This window comes from Sturnus vulgaris, chromosome 9 (assembly GCF_052056855.1).
Source record: "Sturnus vulgaris isolate bStuVul1 chromosome 9, bStuVul1.hap1, whole genome shotgun sequence".
Classification (NCBI taxonomy): Eukaryota; Metazoa; Chordata; class Aves; order Passeriformes; family Sturnidae; genus Sturnus; species Sturnus vulgaris.
The window spans coordinates 30334009-30353823 of NC_142251.1; the positions used below are offsets into that span (position 1 = coordinate 30334009).

A 19815-nucleotide genomic window follows, 5' to 3' on the forward strand; every position below is an offset into this window, starting at 1 on the left:
GACCATTTCATCCTGGTGTTTTAAGGGGAGCTTCAAGTTAAGGAAGATGTAGAGATGACTTTTCCTTGCCTCTGGGCATTTTGGAAAAGATCCTGGGTTTCCAGGATGCTCCTGAAAAGCAGAGAGTAGCTGGCAACGGGCTTCAAAGGGGGCTTTGAAGAGGTTGAAAAACTGCTAATCAGACACACTGTGACTTATAATTTGCAGGCCACTAAAGCCATTTGGGGCTTAAGCTCCCCAAAACCAGAGAGGATTTTGCTGGCAAGCTTGTGATGGAGCCCTGGGCCCCTGAGCAGCCGCCCCAGCCCAGGGAGAGGCCGGCAGCCCGGGGGTCATGGGCAGAGGGGCACCCCGGTCCCCCGGCACCGCTCCGGCGGCAGCTCCTGCACGCAGGGCAGGCTCCTCGCCCCGGCTCCTGGCACGGGAGACACCTCCCCGGTCACCCCTGGGATGAGAGCCACCACCCCCGGGATGAGGGCCACCACCCCCGGGATGAGGGCCACCACCCCCGGAGTGACGCCCGCCGGCCGGCTTCCCACTATGACAGCGGCTACCCCAGCCAGCCCCACTCCAGGTGAGGTGCCTTTGATCCCTCTTCATGGAAACCTTCTTAAAATAAGAACTGCCCATTTCACTGCTCACAGCTCCTGCCCTTGTGACTGCATGGGGACGCTACATGTCAGTAGGTGATGTCCAGCTATTCAAACAGCACCATGACTTCTATATTTAAGGCTGCGTAGCATTTGCAGCTCTGATTTTTTTTCTTAAAACTGTCACTTCTGTGGTTGCTGTCTGACAAGCTCTCAGTCCTGAGGTGCATTTTTCTTACGGATTTGATTAAATGAAGTTCTTTCTTCCTAAGTGCAAGATGAACAATAAAAATACAAGCAGTAATATAGGAGCAAGCGGCAGCCTGCAAGCTCAGCTGCTGAAACAGTGGAGAGTGGACAGATAAAATGTGGGCTGGAGGATGCTCTCAGTGCTGAGAAGGAGCTTCCAGCAAATCTGGCTTCATTTGCGTGAGTTATTGCCCTCAGTGAATTATGGAGTCAGTATGTGGGGTTTTGTGCTGAGGTCGTGTGATGCAGATGGGATATTAGGAAGTAAATTTTCTCTCTGAGGGTGATGAGCTCTGGCACAGGTTGCCCAGAGAAGCTGTGGCTGCCCATTCCCTGGAAGTGTTCAAAGCCAGATTCAAAGCAGGGCTTGGAGCACCCTGGTCTAGTAAAAGGTGTCCCTGCCCATGGCAGAGGTTGAAATGAGATGACCTTTAAAGGTCCTTTTGAACCCAAACCATTCTTGGATTCTATAAAACTGGATGTCACCTGAGACTGCAGTGCACAGCTTTGGGGATGGCAAAACATCCAAACCTCCTTCTGCTCCTTCCAGTTGTGATGCTGGACCAGTTTCTGGCCCTGCCACTGAGCAGAGGACCTGGCTTTATTTCCATCACCTTTTCTGCCTCAAAGGTCAAGCAAGCAAGCAAGCAGGAGGGCCCCTAGATGTGACCCTGGAACCCTTTCTTCCCCAGATCAGTATGTTGTGTTGTTTTCTAGGCAGGGGTATGAAAACCCCCACTGGCAGTATCCTGCAGCTGGGTATGGAAATGGCTACCCCTACCAAAGCCATCAGAGGCAGCCAGTGGCGTGGCAGGATGACAGAGGTATGGGCTCATCCTTTGGGTCTGGGGATGGAGGCAGCTTGCAGAAGTGATGCTTTCCCCAGGATGGGTTCTTCTCCCAAGGCTTGCACATATCCAGGGCTCTCTCCTGCCCACACTCCTGGGTGGTGGTACTCTTTGCAGCACTGGCTCCCTGTGTGCATTTAGGAAATATGAGCAGGAACTAGGTGCACCCAAGGGGTGTTTGATCTTCATTACCACAGCTAAAACCTGTGTCATTCTTGGTTCCAGCCTGAGTGTGATGGTGCTGTGTGATCAGGATGGCCAGGGCCTCTTCTTTTCTTCTTCTAGACTGAACAGAAGAGGAGGGAGGAAAGAGAAAAGGACATGAGTGCTGTGTTGGCAAATGTGTACAAGGCATTATCGTATCTCCACTGTGTTGGGATAATTTGGAAGCAAACCGGGTGGGCATGGCAAATTGCCTGACTCATGGTTTTACTTTTACAACTTCATTGTTGCTCTGGAGTGATGATGCTGAATCTCGATTATCTCTAGACCTGAGACAAGGAGAGTCTTATGACAAGAGTTACCGGGACCAGCACTACTACAGGGGCTACCACCCCAACCTGGCTACGGGCCCCCCAGGACAGGACAGGTAAAGCTGAGACGTCTGTGCAACCTTGTGAAATCATCTGCTGCAAAATTAGCAGGTTTATGGGTGGTTCAAAAATCTCAGACCTTCAGCATGCCTCCCTTTGCTCCCACCTGCAGGACGCAGACCTACAACTTCTGTGACGAGAGCTACGCCTCGACTGCCAGGAGTGAAGGGACAGGGGAAGGAACCCTCGGCAGTGGTTCAGGGGAGGCTGGTAGCCAGCCCAAAGAGGTAACCTCAAGATGGGCTTGGGTGGAGGACAAGAATCTCTCAGAGATTTGGGAACAATCCACGTGTCCTCCTCCAGCTATGTTGCACTTGGTGCCTGACGTTCCCTGGGGATTATCACAGTGGGTTTTTAGTGTTGGTGATGTCTCCATCTGCTGGGCTGTCACTCCCCCAGGTGCAGGGCTGTATGCTCAGCCCAGGAGCAGGACAGAAATCCAGGCTTAGTGGGATGTTCTGCAGCGGAGGTGGGGAAGGGTCTGGAGCACAAGCCTGATGAGGAGAGGCAGAGAAGACTGTAGTGCTTCAGCCTGGAGAAAAGGAGGCTCAGGGGTGACCTTGTCACTCTCCACAATTCCCTGAAAGGAGGCTGTAGCCAGGTGGAGATCAGGCTCCTCTCCCACATAACAAGTGACAGAACACGAAGAAATAGCCTTAAGTTGTGCCAGGGAAGGTTTAGGTTGGACACTAGGAAACATTTCTTCAATAAAAGGGTTGTCAAACCCTGGCATAGGCTTATTTTTCTAAGTGAACCCAAGCTGGTGTAGGACATTAACTGCTCGGATGGGAATTGGCTGTGCTGTTCCTGCTGGGCACTTTCCTGGAGTGGCAGAGCCTGCCCCACTGCCTGGGGGCAGGAAATCAGCAGTGTCCCTAGTTTTTGAGCCAGGTTTGCATGTTCTCCCTTCCTCGCAGCCCTTGGGCCAGCCCAGCCTGCTCCTGCAGTACCATGAGTCAGGACTCAGCTCCAGCAGCCATGAACTCAGCCAGTACATCTGTGATGGTGCTGACCACTGTGACCCCGTGCTTCCAGGGCCCTGGGATGGGGGACAAACAGGTGAGGTGTAATGGGGGGCTCTGACAAGAGGGAAGCAAGGGAATAAATGGCTGGTGATAGGACATTGGCTGTCTCTCAGCTTGGTTCTCTCCTGGAGGAGGTTGTGCAGGCTGGAGGGCTGTGGGGTGGGTGGATGCTCCAGGGGTTCTGCCTGGGTAGGTGTAGGAGCTGCTATATACATCTGCTTTGGGGGACAATTCTTGCATAGAGGGGCCAGTGGAGGGTTACCTAAGTTGGGGCACAAAGCTGGGACCTGGTCAAGTCTTCCACAGTGGATGTGGTGTGTGATCAGTGTGAGTGGCTCACAGTGGCCTGTGTGTCGTTGCAGGGGGGCTCTTGGTGTCCACCTCGACCGCAGTAGTCCCCCTCAAGTTCCCACAGGTGCACACAGCACTGTGCTTTGGAGCTGGGGGCCACCTGGTGCTGGTGTGTCCCCACCACCCTGATGAGGGATGGCTACCCCGTGTTGAGCTGCACAGCCTGGAGGTAGGACACAGCTGTCCCTCCAGGACCCCCATCGCCCCACCCCCCCCGGAGTGGCTCCTCTTTCCCTGAGGGATGCAAACATGGTTCATAACCCAAGCAGCCTCCTCAGCAGCCTTCCCATTCCTTGCTCCCATCTTCTGTCCATCCCACATGGACTTTTGAGTCTCCATCATGCCAGCCTCTGCCTGAGTGGTGTTTTCAGGATTCAGCTGTCTAACCCTTGGTACCTGTGACCTGCTCATAGTGATCCCTTCTCATGGGGACAGATGTGGTTTGTACCTCTCCAAAGGACTCCATTCATCTTCCTAAGGTGCTCCAATACAGGGGCCTTGTCCATGCCCCGAGTCTACCACAGTATTCCAGTCTCCTATTTTACCTCCAGAAGGAGGCAGATGCCATCTCAGCAGGCCTTTCATTACTGGACCTTAGCACTGGAGTCCATGTGATAGCTCAGGGTCTGTGCTCTGTGGTTACCTTAAGACAGCACAGGGTTAAGTCCCCTTGAATCTTTGGCCAAGGCACTGGCTTTCCAATAGCCCAGCTGTGGCTGGTCTGATTGCTGGAGTCCAGCTGCTGAATTTACTTTTGTTTTTTAGGCGATCCTTCATGGCACAGAAGAGCTAGAGGAGCTGCAAGCTTTCCCCGGGCCCCTGGCCAGGTACAGCAGCACAGGCAGGTCTAGGAACTGTGTCCTCCTGGCTGTCTCCTTTATGAGGAGACATGAGCTCAAGGCAGACTCGAAGGGTCCCTGTGGTTTTGAGTTATCTACAAAGGCCATGTCTAAGTTCAGACTGGGAGCCCAGCCCCTTTGATGCAGCGTGCATTGGTCTGGATTGTGAGACATGTTTTTTTTGAATATGCATAGGATGTGGGTCTAGTGTGGTTTGTACATCTGACCTTATTTTGTACTCATTTTGTCTCAGAAAAATGATTTTTTTGAGTTCCTTTGGACGTCTAAAACCCTGGGTCAACCTGTGGCTAAGCTTTTCCTAAGGTTTTTGTCCCCTGAGATGACTGAGCTACAGCAGGGTCAGACCCAGTATGTATCTGTAGGAAATGGATTTGTAGAGAGTTTTTAGGACAAAATCCAACAAATACCTTCATCCAGTGTGAGCTGGGGGTGTATTGCATCAGGTTGTCTCTATTGCTGGCCACGCCCAAAAAAAAAAAAAAAAAAGGCAGGGAGAGAAAAGGAAAAAGCATTTTCTGGGCAAAAGAGCTGTATATACACAGAAGCTGGGTGGAAGATCTGGAGCTCCTCCTGTACTCTGCTCTCAGGAGACCCAGCTGGAGTGCTGCAAACACTTCTGGTGCCACCAGCATAAGGAGGACATGGAACTGTTGGAGCAAGTCCAGAGGAGGATAAAGGGACTGGAGCAACCTCCCTATGGAGACAGGCTGAGGAAGCTTGGGCTGGAGAAGAGAAGGTTGTGTGGAGACATCACAGCACTTCCAGTATCTGAAAGATACAGATATTTCCAGTATCTGAAATGTCTACAAGGAAGCCAGAGGGGGTCTCATTGTCAGGAACAGTAGAGACAGGACAAAGGGGAATGAGTGCAAATTGAAAGAGGGGAACTTTAGGTTAGATATATAGAAGAAACCCTTCCCTGTGAAGGTAGTAAGGCCTCAGGTTGCCCAGAGAAGTGGTGGATGCTCTATCCTTGGAAGTGTTCAAGGCCAAATTGGACAGGTCTTGGTCTAGTGGAAGGTGTCCATGGCCTTGGTGGGGGGGTTGGACTAGATGAGCTTTAAGCTCCCATTCCACCCCCAGACCATCCTATGATTCGGACTGCATTTGTACCAAAGGACACATCTGGAATCTCCATATAATATGTTGGAACAATTGAGTCGGGATCAACATCTCCACCTGCAGTTTCTCTCTCCTGCCTTGTCCACTCTTTCTTTCTAACTGTATGGTTATCTTATTGGCAGCACTTCAGCCTGGCTTGCATGTAGCTTAATGGTTTCTGTTTCAGTCCCAAAGGGTTTCTGTGGTCACATGAGTGACCCTCCACTCTGCCTCCACAACAGATTGTGCCTGCTTCTACAGCCTTGGACATCCATGGATGTAATGGCAGCACAGCACAGAAAATCCAAACTGTTTCTTTGCAGATGGATGGAGGAAAATATTATTAGGACTGCAAAGAGTGGATTTGAAATGTACTCCCTGAAACACAGAAATCTGCTAAGAGTCACAATAAATTTGAGTGTGCTTGAACTTAAAAGTAGTCACTGGTACTGGGGATCTTCTTTCCTCCAGCTCTTTCTTGGAATCTTTGGCATCCCCATCAGTGAACCTGGGGACTGAGCCTGAATGATACCCTAGATTGCATTGCCTTGGGTTTCTTTGATGCTTCTTTCTACTGCTGTAGGGAAGATCTGCACAAGGTGGATGTGATGACGTTTTGCCAGCAGAAGATAACCACAGGCTGTGATCTCTCAACACAGAGGGGCAGAGATTCTTCTCTCCTCTGGAAACTCCTGGTCCTTCTCTGCCGGCAGAATGGGGTAAGTATCCCATGGAAGGGGAGGACCCTTTTGATCTTGGAAATGAGACAAGTAGTATGTCCCTTAGGTGCCTCTTGATTCAGTTGCTATTTTTGGAGGGAAGTGGTGTACCTTAAGAGGATCTGGTTTCCATACTGCTATCCCTCAGTTTGATGCTGTCTGGATATTTGGAGCAAATCTTTCTCAGTGATTGCTTTTTGTTCTTGGGAACTACCAACAGCCAATGAAGGGGACTGGTGCCACCTTCATCGAGGAGCCAGCACTTACGCTTAAAAGGGGGCCATTCCCTTAATCCACTGAAATCCACCCAATCCAGTCTGTAGCTGCTTGTTGGAAGCAGGTGGATAAGGCCATCAGGAGTGTTGTGAAGGTCTTGCTAATTGTGCTGAGTCCTTTTCCTTCCAAACCCATGTGCTGGTGGCCAAAGCTGGTCTTGGGGGGCTGTGCTGGGACAAGGATGCAGGTGTAAGGAGGGAGCAGACTGGAAGCGCCATCAGCCTGTGCTCACGGCACAGCTTCCACGTGCCTCATTCCTTCCCTTTGCCAGTCCATGGTGGGCTCGGACGCAGCTGAGCTGCTGATGCAGGACTGCAGGCGCCAGGACAAGTACAAGAGGCAGGACCCTGCAGGCAACATGATGGGCCTGACGGATGACGAGTGGGCATCGCGCCAGCCGGGCACGCTGGACCTCATCACCGGGGAGGTGCCTCCCATCGTGGAGACACAGGCACAGATAGTGGAGAAGTTCACCAAGCTCCTCTACTATGGCAGGAAGAAAGTAAGTGGTGAGTGGGATCCAGTATGTGGGGCTGAAGGTTTTCTTTTCTTGGACCTGTTGGACTCTTCTGGCAGGTTTTAAAGGGAAGGGTGGTCAAGAAGTGACTTGTGGTTGTAGGATCAACCCTCCAAGCTGTGCTTGTACAACAGGCTTATGGCAGTGATTTCCCACCACTGGGAACTGGGATGGGGGACCCAAGTGAAGATGAGATGCAGAGGCTTTTACCAGCACTTGTAACACATTCAATTTCATAGAGTCGTAGAATGGATTGCTTTGGAAGGGATCTTAAACTCATCTTGTTCCAAACTCATTTGCAGCTATGTGATCTCACAGGATACCTAAGGCACAAGGAGAAGAGAGGGGGGTTGCAGCTTGGGTGCCTAGACTGGGATCCCACAGCATTGAGAGCTAACAGGCAGCACAGACCTGGAAATCTAGGGGATATAACATTGCTTTGAAGGTCCAAGTTCTTGTAAATTTTCAAGATAGAAAGACAAAGGGACCTGGAGGAGATTTGAACATGGAAGAGATTTTTGGAGGATGCTAATTAAAGCCAGAGCAGTTACTGGGACTCTTCTCTGAGCTGGGGGAGCAGAGGAGGGGGGGAAGCAGAGTTGGTGCAAACCATATTTCTTCTCCCCCTCAACTGCAGGATGCTCTGGTCTGGGCCATGAGAAACCAGCTGTGGGGCCATGCCCTGTTCCTCTCTAGCAAGATGGACCCTCGGACGTACAGCTGGGTCCTCACTGGGTAAGCTGGAGAAGCTAAAGCTGGGAATGACGTTCCATGGCTGGCTTTACAAGCCTGCTATCCCTTCAGTGCCCTCTGAACTGGAAAAGAGCATTGATCCCAGCTGGAGCGTTTCCAGAGGGGGCAAAAGGGACAGAGAGCATCCATCCAAACAGGCCCAAGTCTTTCAGGCTTCCCAACAGACAGGAGAAAACAAGTGGGGTTTGGAAAGCAGGAGGAAAGCCATTCTCTGGAAATGGAGGGTTAATTTATTCTGAGTCTTTGGCTTTGGCCATGCTGCCCTTGCAAAGACAGCCATGGGGCAGTGGGAGCTGAGCCATCTTCACTGTGATCCAGCCTACTCCCAGCTGTTTATCCCACTTGTCTGAGCATTTTCAGGTGGAATTTAATGTACTTAGTCTGGATTGGGTTGATCCCTTCAGGGAGAGTTAAGCAGAAATTTTCTGTCTTGTGGAACCCAAATCCTTTTAAGGAGGTTTTATGCAGAGTTGTCCTGGAGACCTGCCTTCTCTGAAGGCAATATAGATCATCATCCCCAGAGGCTGATGATCCTCTCTGCCTTCTATTTACAAGGGCATGGAGTATAGGGCAGGGAGGAATGTCTCGAGCTGAAGGAGGGTAGATTTAGGTTAGATGTTGGAATGAAATTCTTCCCTCGAGGGTGGTGAGGCCCTGGCACAGGTTGTCCAGAGAAGCTATGACTGCCCCATTTCTGGAATTGTCCAGGGCCGTGTTGGACTGGGCTTGGAGCAGAAGCTGTCCCTGCCTATGGAACGAGGGTTAGACTAGAAGGTGCCTTCCAACTCAATCCATTCTTGGATTCTCTGAGAAACGCCCCAAGACATCAATTTCCTGGGGTATTTGGGACGTGCTCTGGGAGGTGAATGAAGGTTTGGGGTCCTGGGGTGCAGCCCTTCTCTGCTGTCTCCTCACAGGTTTACCAGCACACTGGCCACTAATGACCCACTGCAGACCCTCTTCCAGCTCATGTCGGGAAGGATCCCTCAGGCAGCACTGGTCTGTGAGCTGACGCTGACATGTGTTCCCCAGTGCTGTCACCTGCCTGTGACACCCATCTTTTGGTGACCATCTCAGCTCACCTTTGCTCTCCTCTTCTCCCTCCAGTGCTGTGGGGATGCCACGTGGGGTGACTGGAGGCCCCACCTGGCTGTGATATTGTCCAACAAGGTTGGAGACACGGAGCTGAACCACCGAGCCATTGTCACCATGGGAGACACTTTGGGTGAGCTGAGATCAGTGGAAGCAGCCCTTACAGGGGCAGGCACTGCAATGTCACCATGCATGGACACTCCGCACTAAGATGGTTGTGCCTGTATCCCTGGAGCTGCAGTGCCTGTGTGGTGGAAGGGGTGAGATGCCAATGGATCCTCAGATGAATTGGGCCCAGGCATACCCATTAGCTGCTCTTGTGGATACACCTGGAGCAGTTGGGCCCACAGAATGTGTAGGTAACTGCAGGGACTGAGCCTTGCTCCCAGTGGTGGGATTTTATGCAAATATTGGTATCCTGCAAGAGCTGGAGCTGGCCCTGCTTAGGTTCACCCGTTTTTACCACTGAATTGAAACCTCCTGAAACAAAAAGCAGCAGCTGGGGAAAACAGACAAAAAACAGGGACAAGGAAGGGATCAGGGTCTGCGTGGGCAGGAAAGTGAGGCAGTTGGGTTTGCATTTTTGCCTGAGCTTGAGGGCCTCCAAAGCAAAGCTGACCATGTGGTGATGTCTCAGGACTAATGTTTGTCTTTCTTCTCCCATCCAGCCAGCAAGGGAGCAGTTGAAGCAGCTCATTTCTGCTACCTGATGGCAGACATTCCTTTTGGTTACTTTGGAACAAAGGCAGATCGCATGGCCCTGCTGGGCAGCAGCCACCGGTGAGCAAGCACTGGAGGTTGGAGTTCTTGCCAGAGTCACCTGCCCCACGTTTTCCCTGTCCCTGGGATTACAAAAGCAATCCCTGGTTGGGGTTTTTCCTGCTGCTAATGTGCACTCTGTGTGGGGCTGTTTGGAGAAGGAGCTCTGCTCCTGCTCGCTGACCCTGCCCCTCTTCTCTGCAGCCAGGCGTTTTCCCAGTTTGCCAGGTCAGAGGCCATCCAGAGGACGGAAATCTTCGAGTACTGCCAGCAGCTACGCCAGCCCGAATCCTTCCTGCTCCCCTTCCAGGTATTGGATATGCTCAACTACACCTTGCAGCAGCTCAGACTTGCCCCAAAACATGCACCCATCTCCCTGAAGCCTGGAATTCAAGCTGTTCCTGAGGCTAGTCCCCTTACTGGGCTTTGGGAATGACAGGGAGGCTGTCTTGGCCAAGGAACTCATGCAGGGTGGATTTTGGGGTGCACAGTGTGTCTGATCAGTGCTTGCTTAGCTCTCATTGCCTTCCTGCTCCTTCTTGCCTTACCTTCCTGGGTAATAGGTGAGGTTTTCCTCTTGCAAAGCAGTACCCAGCTATTGCTGCCTTGAGCACTATGGATTTGGATGGATACATCCCAGGAAGTGTTTAAGGACAGGCTGGATGGGGCTTGGAGCAACCTGGTCTAGTGGGAGGTGTCCCTGGCCATGGCAGCGGGTTGGAAGTAGATAAGCTTTAATGTCCCTTCCAACCCAAACCATTCTAGGATTCTATGAAACTGCCGTGTTCCTCCTTGCCTGGTTCGAGGCGAGGAGGCGGGGGGGGGGGGGGGGGGGGTGTGGATTGGATGCCTCCATGGGGGTGGGTGGAAGTGGCCCCAAGTTGCAAGTGACCTGTGGGTGCATGATCCAGGGAGCTCTGAGTCACGCTGAGGTGCACAGGGCACCCACAGACTTGTCTATCTCCCTGCTCCCACCCATGGCTGCTCTGCTTCCCTCTCCCAAGGTGTACAAGCTGCTCTATGCCTCCCGCCTGGCTGACCACGGGCTGCCAGCCCAGGCCCTGCAGTACTGTGAGCACATCTCCACCGTGCTCCTGCGCCAGGACTCGCCCGCACACCCCGTCCTGGCCCGGCAAGTGGTGAGGGTGAGTGTGCACCTCCTGCATCCCGACCAGAGCATGATACCCACCCAGCACCTGCTCGGGTGGGAGTGGTTGGCGGCTCTGAGCAGTCCCCCAGGGTTTGCTGCCTAGCACAGCAAGGCCAACTTCCACAGGGTTTCTAATCCCCATGGGCTTGAGGTAGAAAACAAAGGTATTATGTTGACTGCCAAGTAGGAGCAGGGTTATATGGAAACAAAGTATATTTCTAAGTCTGGAGAGGTTTTCTGAACTTCTAAATGTCACAGACTTAAGAAGTGAAGTCTAAATGCACATTTCCCCTTCAGCACATCATCTGCAATTCTCTTTACCTCCTAAGGGGTGGTGTTCTGGGGTAACACTGAGAGGGAGAGTGGCCCAACTTGTAGCACCAAGTGCAGCCCCTCTACTTCCTGAGCAGGGGGCTGGGGCAGAGAGGGGTGAGGCCAAGTGTCCCAGGTCCCCCAGGGAGGTGGAGCTCTCACAAGACCAGGCCAGTGCTGAGGCTGCTTGTCACCTTCCTCCAGACTTTAGGACCAGGTTGGATGGGGCTTTGAGCAAGCTGATCTAGTGGAAGGTGTCCCTGCAAATGGTGGGGGGGTTGGAACAAGATGAGCTTTAAGGTCCCTTCCAACCCCAAACCATTCTGTGATTCTATGAAAGGCACTAAAGCCATGGTGCTGTGAGGTGAGGGGCAGCAAGATGCCTGTCTGAAGTGGGTGCAGGTGAGTTCACCCAAAATCTGGCTGCCACTGCTTCTTCACCCCATCTTCTAAGTCTATATATTGTCTAACAGCCTCTCAGATCTGCCATTCTGCTGGGGATAATGCTTCTCCTGGGAGAAAACACTTTCATCTGAAAAACTAGTGCACTCGTAGATGCTCTTGTCTTTGATGTTCTAGACTGTGTTACAAATTATGATACACATTAGTGTTTGATTAAGACTTCCCCTCTTTTGAAGCTGGGGACGATATACAACCAGGTGCTGGTTCATTAATACTGGATCAAAGTGCACATTAGCTTTTGGATTAAACATTCATCCCGTTTAGGAGTAATCATGCTTATAATTTCCTTTTTCCTGTGATTGATTTAGGATGAGTGTATGTGTCTTTGTAAAGAGATGGGACAGTGGGTCTGCAGGTAGTGCAGGCTCCTGGCTGGCTGCTAGATTATTTTGCTCTTGTCGCCATTCCCAGTCCCAAGCTGGGGTCCTGTCTTGCTGTAAACTCACAGAACTGGAAAGTGTGATTTGTGCTGTTTTAGAGTTTGTTTTTTAAAAGGTCAGGACTAGAAAGAAATGGCTGCTGGGGACTCGTGCAGGAAGGAATAACTGAGTCTTGTGTGGCTGTGGAGGGCGGCTGAGCTGCAAAATCAACTTTAGGTGGCTTTTGGTGGCCCTCAAGGTGACAGCCTTCTAGCGAAGCATTGAACATAAGGGAGCATGAAGTAGCCAGGGGAAACTTGAGAAATCCCCAAGAATTCTAGAATGGGTTGGGTTGGAAGGGACTTAGAGATCATCTAGTTCCAACTCCCCTGCCATGGGGGACATCTTCCAGTAGATCAAGGAGATGGTAGGCTGATACCAGTGAGAGAAAATCCAGTAAAGATCTGGATGAAGAGCGATACCATCTCCCCTCACCCAGCTGTTTTAAAACTGGATTCTTGTCTAAACAACTTCTTCAGACAGGGAATTAGCTCTGCAGGGAGCCCTACATCTCACCTTGGACTCCCGGGTCAACTCCAGAAGAGCCTCTTGCTCTTTTAATGGGAGCTAGAGCCCCATGTCACCAAGATGGCTGCAGCCAGGGCAGCACAGACCCCTCTTCTGCAGGAGAAATTAAACACATAGCAGCAATACTGCAGAGAGGGACATGGGGGAGATAGTGGAACATGGAAAAAATACTGAGCAGCAGCATAACAGGATGCTGTTACAAAAGGAAAAAAAACCGACCAATGTTATAATGTTATTCTGGGTTGTGAGAGTACAACTGGCATATCTGAGACAAGGATGTGATAATTCCCCTGTGCTGGGGTCTCAGGGGTCTTGGCTGGGGCCTGCTTGGGCTGCTGCATGTGGAGACAGGGCTAAATTGGAGTGAGTGTGGGAGTGGAGAGCTGGGGTGATAAGAGATTGAGGGGAAAATGACCTCTGAAGAAGGCCTGAGGGTTATTTCTTCTAGGCAAGATATGGTGGGGGAGAAAGGGGTATGAAGGATGTGATAAGAGCCCTTCAGCACACAGGAGGCTGCTCGTGGGGTATGCTGCCTGGTTCCTCTCACAGCTTCCATGGGAGCAGGGATAGAGAGGCTTAATTTGCAGTAGGGAAGATTTCACTTAGATATTAAGAAAATACTCTTTAGCTCTAAGAACGTCAAGCACCAGGACAAGCCTGGGAGGCTGTGAAATCTCAGAGATTTGTAAATGCAGATCAGACAAACACCAGCTTCCATCCATCCTCCTGGGGTAGGTGAGGAGCTGATGAACTGCCCTGGGAGCTGGGCTCTCTCCAGGGCTCCTGGTGAGGTGTCCTGCAAATCTGCTAGTGCCCTAGGATGGCTGTTAGGGGGGATTAAAGCCACTAATTTTCTTCAGGGGGGAAAAAGGATGATGATAGTTGCCTGTCTCTTTGATGTGAGGAGCATCTTTGACACAGTATTTTGGCATCTCTGTGGAGGTGCTGAGCCAGCCCTGCTGAGACTGCAGGGCATGGGGTGGGCTGGGACCTCTGTGGTGGTGTGGGTGAGGGAATAAATCCTGCAGAAGAGGCTGGTGTTATTTAACCCCTGTATTACGAAGTGATGCTGTTTTCCTGAGCCATGTGCTCAGCTGTGTGTGACAGATCCCTGTGGATCTGATGCGTGTGACAATCCCTGCTGTCCCTCTGGCCCTGCAGCTGGCTGAGCGGCTGAAGCTCTCCGACCCTCTGCTCCTGGAGATGCCGGAGCAGGACCAGGCGCTGGAGCCTGACTGGCTGGAGCAGCTCCGAGCCTGCTGCTGGGAAAGGCAGGTAAGGAGGAGCGAGGATGCAGTGGGACAGTTGGGCTGTACTATGGTTTGCCTGCAGGAGCATCCTCCTCCTCTTCCCTGAATCTGAAGGGATGGAGGTTCCAAAGCTGATGTTCTTTGGCTTGTGAACTCTGAGATGTGTTCTCTACTCTGGGACCTGCAGATTCAGTGGGAGCAAAGGGCTTGCAGTACCTGAGGGCTGCAGAGCTTCACACAGGGCAAAACTCTCCTTGTTTTGGCTCAAGGAGGGCAGGCAGGGGCTGGTGGGCGAGTGATTGTCTCCCTTTGCAGGGAGGACATTGCAGAGGTCACCGGTGGAGTGTCACCTTGCGGGTGTACTCTTGGGTCTTTTAACTATCGCTTGATGCTTGGATTAATGCTCTTCATTCAGATTTCACCTCTGCTTTTGGTTTTGTGGCCTTTTCCACCTCATTTCCCTTCCTGCCTGCTCTCAGGGGTGCTGCAGCCCCTCTCACTTACTGGGAAAGAGCTGTGTCCACGCTGGTGTGGGTCTCTCCTGCATCCTGGGGTGGGCTGTGAGCCTCATATCCACTAACACTGCACTTTCCTTTGCATTGGCTTCCTGGTTTCCTTAGTCTTTGTCCTGTGCCATCCTTTTTCCTGTCCGTTTTACCGTGTTTTACCTCTGCAGGTGGAAGATGATCTCCCTCCAGAGGTGGCACCCACTCAGCTGGAGCTGCCCTGTGCTGTTCTACCGACAGCAGGTAAATAAAACAAAGCAGCAGATTGTGGTGTCCCCAGTGGGCTCTCCCTGCATGGAATTGTGTTGCCATGGGCTGGGAAGCAGTTTCCTAATCCCTGGAGTTTTTACCAGCAGCAACTTCTTGCTCCCTGCATCTCCCCAGAGCCCAAAGGCTGTTCCTGCCTGGATGCATCCCTCAGGCATGGGCTGCAAAGCAAGGGTACAACACTCATGTCCTTGTACAAAATCTGAGTAATTGGGCCTAATTACCACAGCTTCGGGGTCCCTGTGGGTACCGTGGGAGGAGAAGAGGAGCTGGGGGTGGGTGCTGGATGAGCCTCCCAGCTGAGCCTCAGGGGAGACGGCCTCATTCCCAGGCAGTCCTCTGAGGGTGCAAACTGGAGCTGAACTAAAGGGATTTCACACTTAAAGAGCAAAGGATTCAGGAGGGAGTGCATCCTGCTGCTTGCCAGGCTGCACAATGCCTGTTGCTGAAGACCCAGCATTTCTCCTTCCCTTCTGCCTCTTTGATCCCTTTGCTTCACCCTTTGGTGACCCCAAGAGTTCCCTCCTGTGCCAACCCCCCAGAGGGTCCAGAAGACATCAAGATGAGGGACACAACCCTCCTTTTTCCCAGAAAAGGGAAGCTTTTCTTTCCCAGCTGAGCAGGCATCCATTGGGATGTCCCATTGAGGAGAAGCTGGGGGCAGGTGTTGCTTCACATCCATCTCCAGCAGCAGGACACTCCTACACAGTACCCTGCTGCTTGGATCTGGCTTCCTACTAGGAATGCTGGCACTGAAGTGTGGAGAGCAGAGGCTGGTGCAGACAGGATGAAACACAGCTAATTCCTTCAAGCCATTCCTTCCTATCAGCTTTGCCTGCTTCTGCCAAATTCCTTTTCAAAGAGCTCTCCCAGGCAGTAAAAAGAATCATCAATCCTGATTGCCTTCTGCTGCAATCAGGGCTGAGACTATGATCTTCCTTACCTGGAAGGAAGTTGCAGGTATGATGATCCTATTGGCTTGGCTTCTCCGGGCCAAATCTGCTCCATGTAGTCTCCACAGCTCATCTTGCTTGGCTTGGCTCTTTTCTTCGTGATGAAGGCCATCCAGAGCTGCCACCTGAGGGACCTGCATGCAGAGAAAGCTGGCTTGGTGCTGAATCCATCCATCTTGGAAAGACAAAGCCCGAATCAGGTGCCAATCTGGGACCCACAAGGTCCTCCCTGACTTGTTCCAGCTAAGCTTGCCAGGCAGCATGAGTTTGAGCATCCAGCCTCCTCCTTGTGGATCTTGAGCATGTCCAGGCCATGTGGGAGCAGCTCATGGGTGTGAAGGCAATCCTGAGACGGCTGCAGGTGATGCTGGCAGCAAAGCAAAGGGTTTGATAGCACTGCATCAAGAGGTGCCATAATCCTTCCCTAGGGGATCTGGATCCTGCCTGCCACGTCTCACAGCACTGGGAAAGGAATTTCCCAGTGCCCAGTGTTTCTGGCAGAAGGCTGCTGAGCTGGAATAAGCAGGACACACACCTGGGACCAATGTGTGTGTTAAATAAAAGAAATCTCGCTCGCTCAACTTGCCTTTCAAACAAAAAAACCCAACCCTGAATAAATCTGCCTAAAGCAAGGAACTCATCTGTGGGTGCTGCTGTGGAACAATAATGAAGGCTACCTGATAAATCTTTCCTACTCAGGGTGTGCAGCAGGAGTGGGGGAAAAGGCTGGAGACCTCAGGCTCCTTTGAGTCACTGTTTCATGCTGCTTGTGGGTTCTTTGCTTCCACAGCATTCCACTTCTGAGTTCATTTATAACCTTACCAGGATTAAAAAAATATTTCCCCTGGTCTTTCCCAGCCCACCTTCCTTGAAACCTCTGGAAGGTTCCTGTGGCTGTGCTGAGTTCTAGTTTCTCCCTTGTGGTCCCTGGAGTCTTTCCTCCCTCAGCTTCTGCTGATACGTAATGGAAAAGGGGAGAAATCTGGGCAACAGCCTGATAGAATTATAAACACTACAAAAATTTTAAACTCCTGAGGTGTGGGATTTTTTTGCAGATGAAGAGCCTGGCAATGAGATTCCCCAGAGTGAAGGCTACCAATATGACCAGTGGTTTGAGCCTGTGCCATCCCAGGGACTGAGCTCCCAGGAAGATGTGTACCTCAGGTCCCCAGCACCTGCTCAGGTCGTGGCATCACCACTGCCCAGCACTGGGAGAGACCTGCAGTCCCCTGTGCTCGGCCAAGGGACACATGCCCCTCTGGGAGGGGATTCTGCTGAGCCCCCTCCACAGCCAGTGCTGCTAGCAGGTAAGTGCTGCAGCCTTGTTTCCCTGCAAAAATCACAGAATCCCAGAAAGGTTTGTGTTGGGAAAGGATGTTAAAGATCATCTAGTTCCAACTCCATGCTACGGGCAGGGACATCTTCCATAAGGTGGCTCCAAGCTCCATCCAACCTGGCCTTGGACACTTCCAGAGATGGGACAGCTACAGCTTCTCTGGGAAACCCGTGCCAGGGCCTCATCATCCTCACTGCAGGGAATTTCTTCCTTAGAATTTGCCTTTGAGATGCACCAGTTCCTTACCTTACCTTACCACTTACTCCCTGGTGGTGGCAGGGACCAAAACGGCCTTTTGCATCTTTTGGGCAACATCTTGGCCACCATGTGGATGACTGTACTCTGGAGGGGGGCATGGTAGAAGCTCTGGATAAATCCATCAGACCACAGATGAAACCTTGACTGTGTCTTTCCCTCTGCTCCACAGGAGAAGCTGGGGAGCCCTGGGATGCCAGGCTGTCCCCTGGAGGGGTGCAGCCAGCCCTCTCCACAGAGCAGGTGAGTCAGAGAGGCCAGAGAAACCATTTTATTGAGGGTCCTGGCTGGATCTGGGACATGTTGATCCATCTTTCCATGCACTTAACTCACATGGAATCCCCCCATCATTGTGCCATTGTGTCCTTGGATGAAAGCTGTGCCCTGCTGCGGGTGCTCTTGCTGTGTAAGGCATGTGGGGGTCCCTAGGGATGCTTTCCAATAATCTGGGTGTGGAGCAGTCCCAGGGGGACTCTGACCATGCTCAGTGCAGCTCCTGTGGGAACAGCACGTAGCAGCTTCCATGTCTGATGGCAGGAGGAGTTACCGACCAGGATTCGGACTGTCTCAGAGACCTCCACTGTCTCCTTGGGGGACAGCCGGCCCTCCTTGGACAGTGCAGATGAGGACACTGCTGGAGAGCAGGCAGAGGCCAAGAAGCCAGAGGAGGACAAGGTGAGCGTGCCAGAGCCATCGTGAGCCTCATGCACTGAGCTTGCCTGTCCTTGATCCCAGCCCTGCCCCTGGAAAAATGGTGCCCACTCCCATCAGGCACCTGGAGGACCCTGGCATCCACCCCTTCTTATCCCTTTCCACTCTTTCTCTCCATTTCCCAGAGCTCTGGATTCAGGTGGTTTGGCTGGTTTCGGTCGAAACCCACCAAGGAAACTTCTCCCAAAGCTGAGTCTGAGACAGACTCAGACTCTCCCACATCAGGATTACAGGTAGGGGACAAAAAGCCATCCCATCCCTGGTGACATGCAGGGTGCAGCTGTGAGAATAGCTGACACATCTCCCCATCACCCACTGTTTCTCCCTCTGTTCTTGTGCAGGGCCCATGGCCATTCTGTGTGGGGACAGAGTGGGACTGGGAGCTCTTTTAGCCTCGAAGTGAATCCTTAATTAATAATAACTGTAAATTCATAAAGGCTCCTTGATCCATGAGATCACCCAAGCCCTTGGCAAACTCTGCAGGGATTGCTTGCCCTCCACTGGAGTGGAACATAGCAGCTGTGAGCAGCAGTGCTCTGGCAGGTTTTAGATGCAGGGAAGGGAAAACCTCTTTAATCCGAGGTGCAGCAGCGAGGGGAAAGCAGTCATGTGTGGTTATCCCAGACCTAGCCAGCTCCTCAGGGCGTCACATCCGTGATGGTGGGGCTTGGAGTGAGAACCTCCCATGGAAGTTTCTTCCTGGTAGAGAGTGACCTACAGTCCCAGAGCAAAAAGCATTGGGATATTGTTCTAAAACTAGCCAGAAATGAAGAACAGAAGGGGACCCATGGACCTTGGCCCCTTACACTGTAACCAGTGTCCAGCCTTCTGCCTAGTTTTGAACCCTCAGGCTGGTTTAGCTTTGTGCCAGAGTTGCTTGCCCTGCCCTGACACTGTAGCTCCTTCTTAGCCATGTTTTCTGCAGCTCCTGGGGTACCTCTGCAGCAGGACAGGTGCAGAATAGGTACCCCAAAAGCCTGGTGTGGTATCTGGTGTAGAGGTGTTCTCCTGAATCAAGGAGTTTCTGCTCTAAATGTGTGGATGTGATTTCAGGAGCGGACGTCACCATCCCCACCCATTGCCCCTCTTGCAGCTGGGACAAACCCTTTGGCTCAGCCTCTCTCCAGAAATTCCGGTAAATACTGCATGGTTGCCCTCACCTCTCTCCTCCATCAGCCTTTTACAAGTTTCTCCTCTTAAAATTAAGTTGCCTTTTGTTTCTGGTTGCCTGCCCTAGGAGGAATGCAGGGTGAAAGTATCTTTGCTGTTAGTGCAGAGTCTGCAGATGTGAAAGGCTCATGGGAGAAGGAGGGAAGGCAGTCAGCAGGACAGCAGGTGAGGAGAGAAGTGTATCTGTGTGTGACGGGGGTGTCCAGGACACCTCTCTGCTTGGGGTGTCTGTTAAGTTTCTCTCTCTTCAGTCCTTCCAGACTGGCTACCCTGGACCTCTCCCACCACTGGCTTCAATTCCTCTTTTCAACCCTGCCCAGGTCTCTCAGGTGAGAGCATTTTCCTGAAGCAGCGGTGCTGCATGAGGCTGGGGGTGGCTCCTGACTTTGGGGAGGAGGTGTCTCATGGATTTTGGGGTGGTGCCGGATTTCATCCTGATCTGCTGTGGGCAGGGGTGTTTACTTGATTGATACCAATTCTGGGAATAGGGTTTTTTAATGAGTAAATGGATGGGAGGGTGTGATGAATGAACAAAATGTAGGGAGGATGCTTGTGTTTGCATCCTGATAATGAGAAATCAACATTTTGGGGTAGAGCCCACAGCTCACACCACCTCTCTCTATTTCATAGCTTCCTGCTCGACCCACCCAACCCAGGCTGCTTTCCCGGCATCGCTATCCCAACCCACTGTGATGCGGTGGGTGGGGATGGCAGAGACTAATTACAGGAAGTTTCTTTAACTAAAATGTTGTTTGTGGTTATT

At 51.9% G+C, this 19815-nt stretch overlaps 1 protein-coding gene across 1 annotated transcript; it reads left to right on the forward strand.

The window, feature by feature from the left end:
- The first annotated feature begins 272 nt into the window (after window positions 1-272).
- Window positions 273-19745, forward strand: SEC16B (SEC16 homolog B, endoplasmic reticulum export factor). Its single transcript, XM_088169547.1, has 25 exons — window positions 273-574; window positions 1557-1663; window positions 2177-2276; window positions 2393-2507; window positions 3210-3339; window positions 3668-3825; window positions 4422-4483; window positions 6201-6336; window positions 6884-7114; window positions 7767-7864; window positions 8800-8881; window positions 8990-9107; window positions 9643-9754; window positions 9938-10043; window positions 10738-10878; window positions 13766-13879; window positions 14531-14603; window positions 16636-16887; window positions 17344-17414; window positions 17709-17846; window positions 18008-18115; window positions 18936-19017; window positions 19120-19217; window positions 19313-19387; window positions 19683-19745. Exons 1-25 carry the CDS (start codon window positions 273-275, stop codon window positions 19743-19745), a joined length of 3072 nt encoding a protein of 1023 aa, XP_088025673.1.
- The last annotated feature ends 70 nt before the right edge of the window (window positions 19746-19815 follow it).

Coding starts and splice junctions, on each gene's coding strand:
- SEC16B (XM_088169547.1), top strand. CDS start 273: ATGGAGCCCTGGGCCCCTGAGCAGCCGCCCCAGCCCAGGGAGAGGCCG. Junction 3,826..4,421: donor TTGAGCTGCACAGCCTGGAG/GTAGGACACAGC, acceptor TTTGTTTTTTAG/GCGATCCTTCATGGCACAGA. Junction 19,218..19,312: donor GGCAGTCAGCAGGACAGCAG/GTGAGGAGAGAA, acceptor CAGTCCTTCCAG/ACTGGCTACCCTGGACCTCT.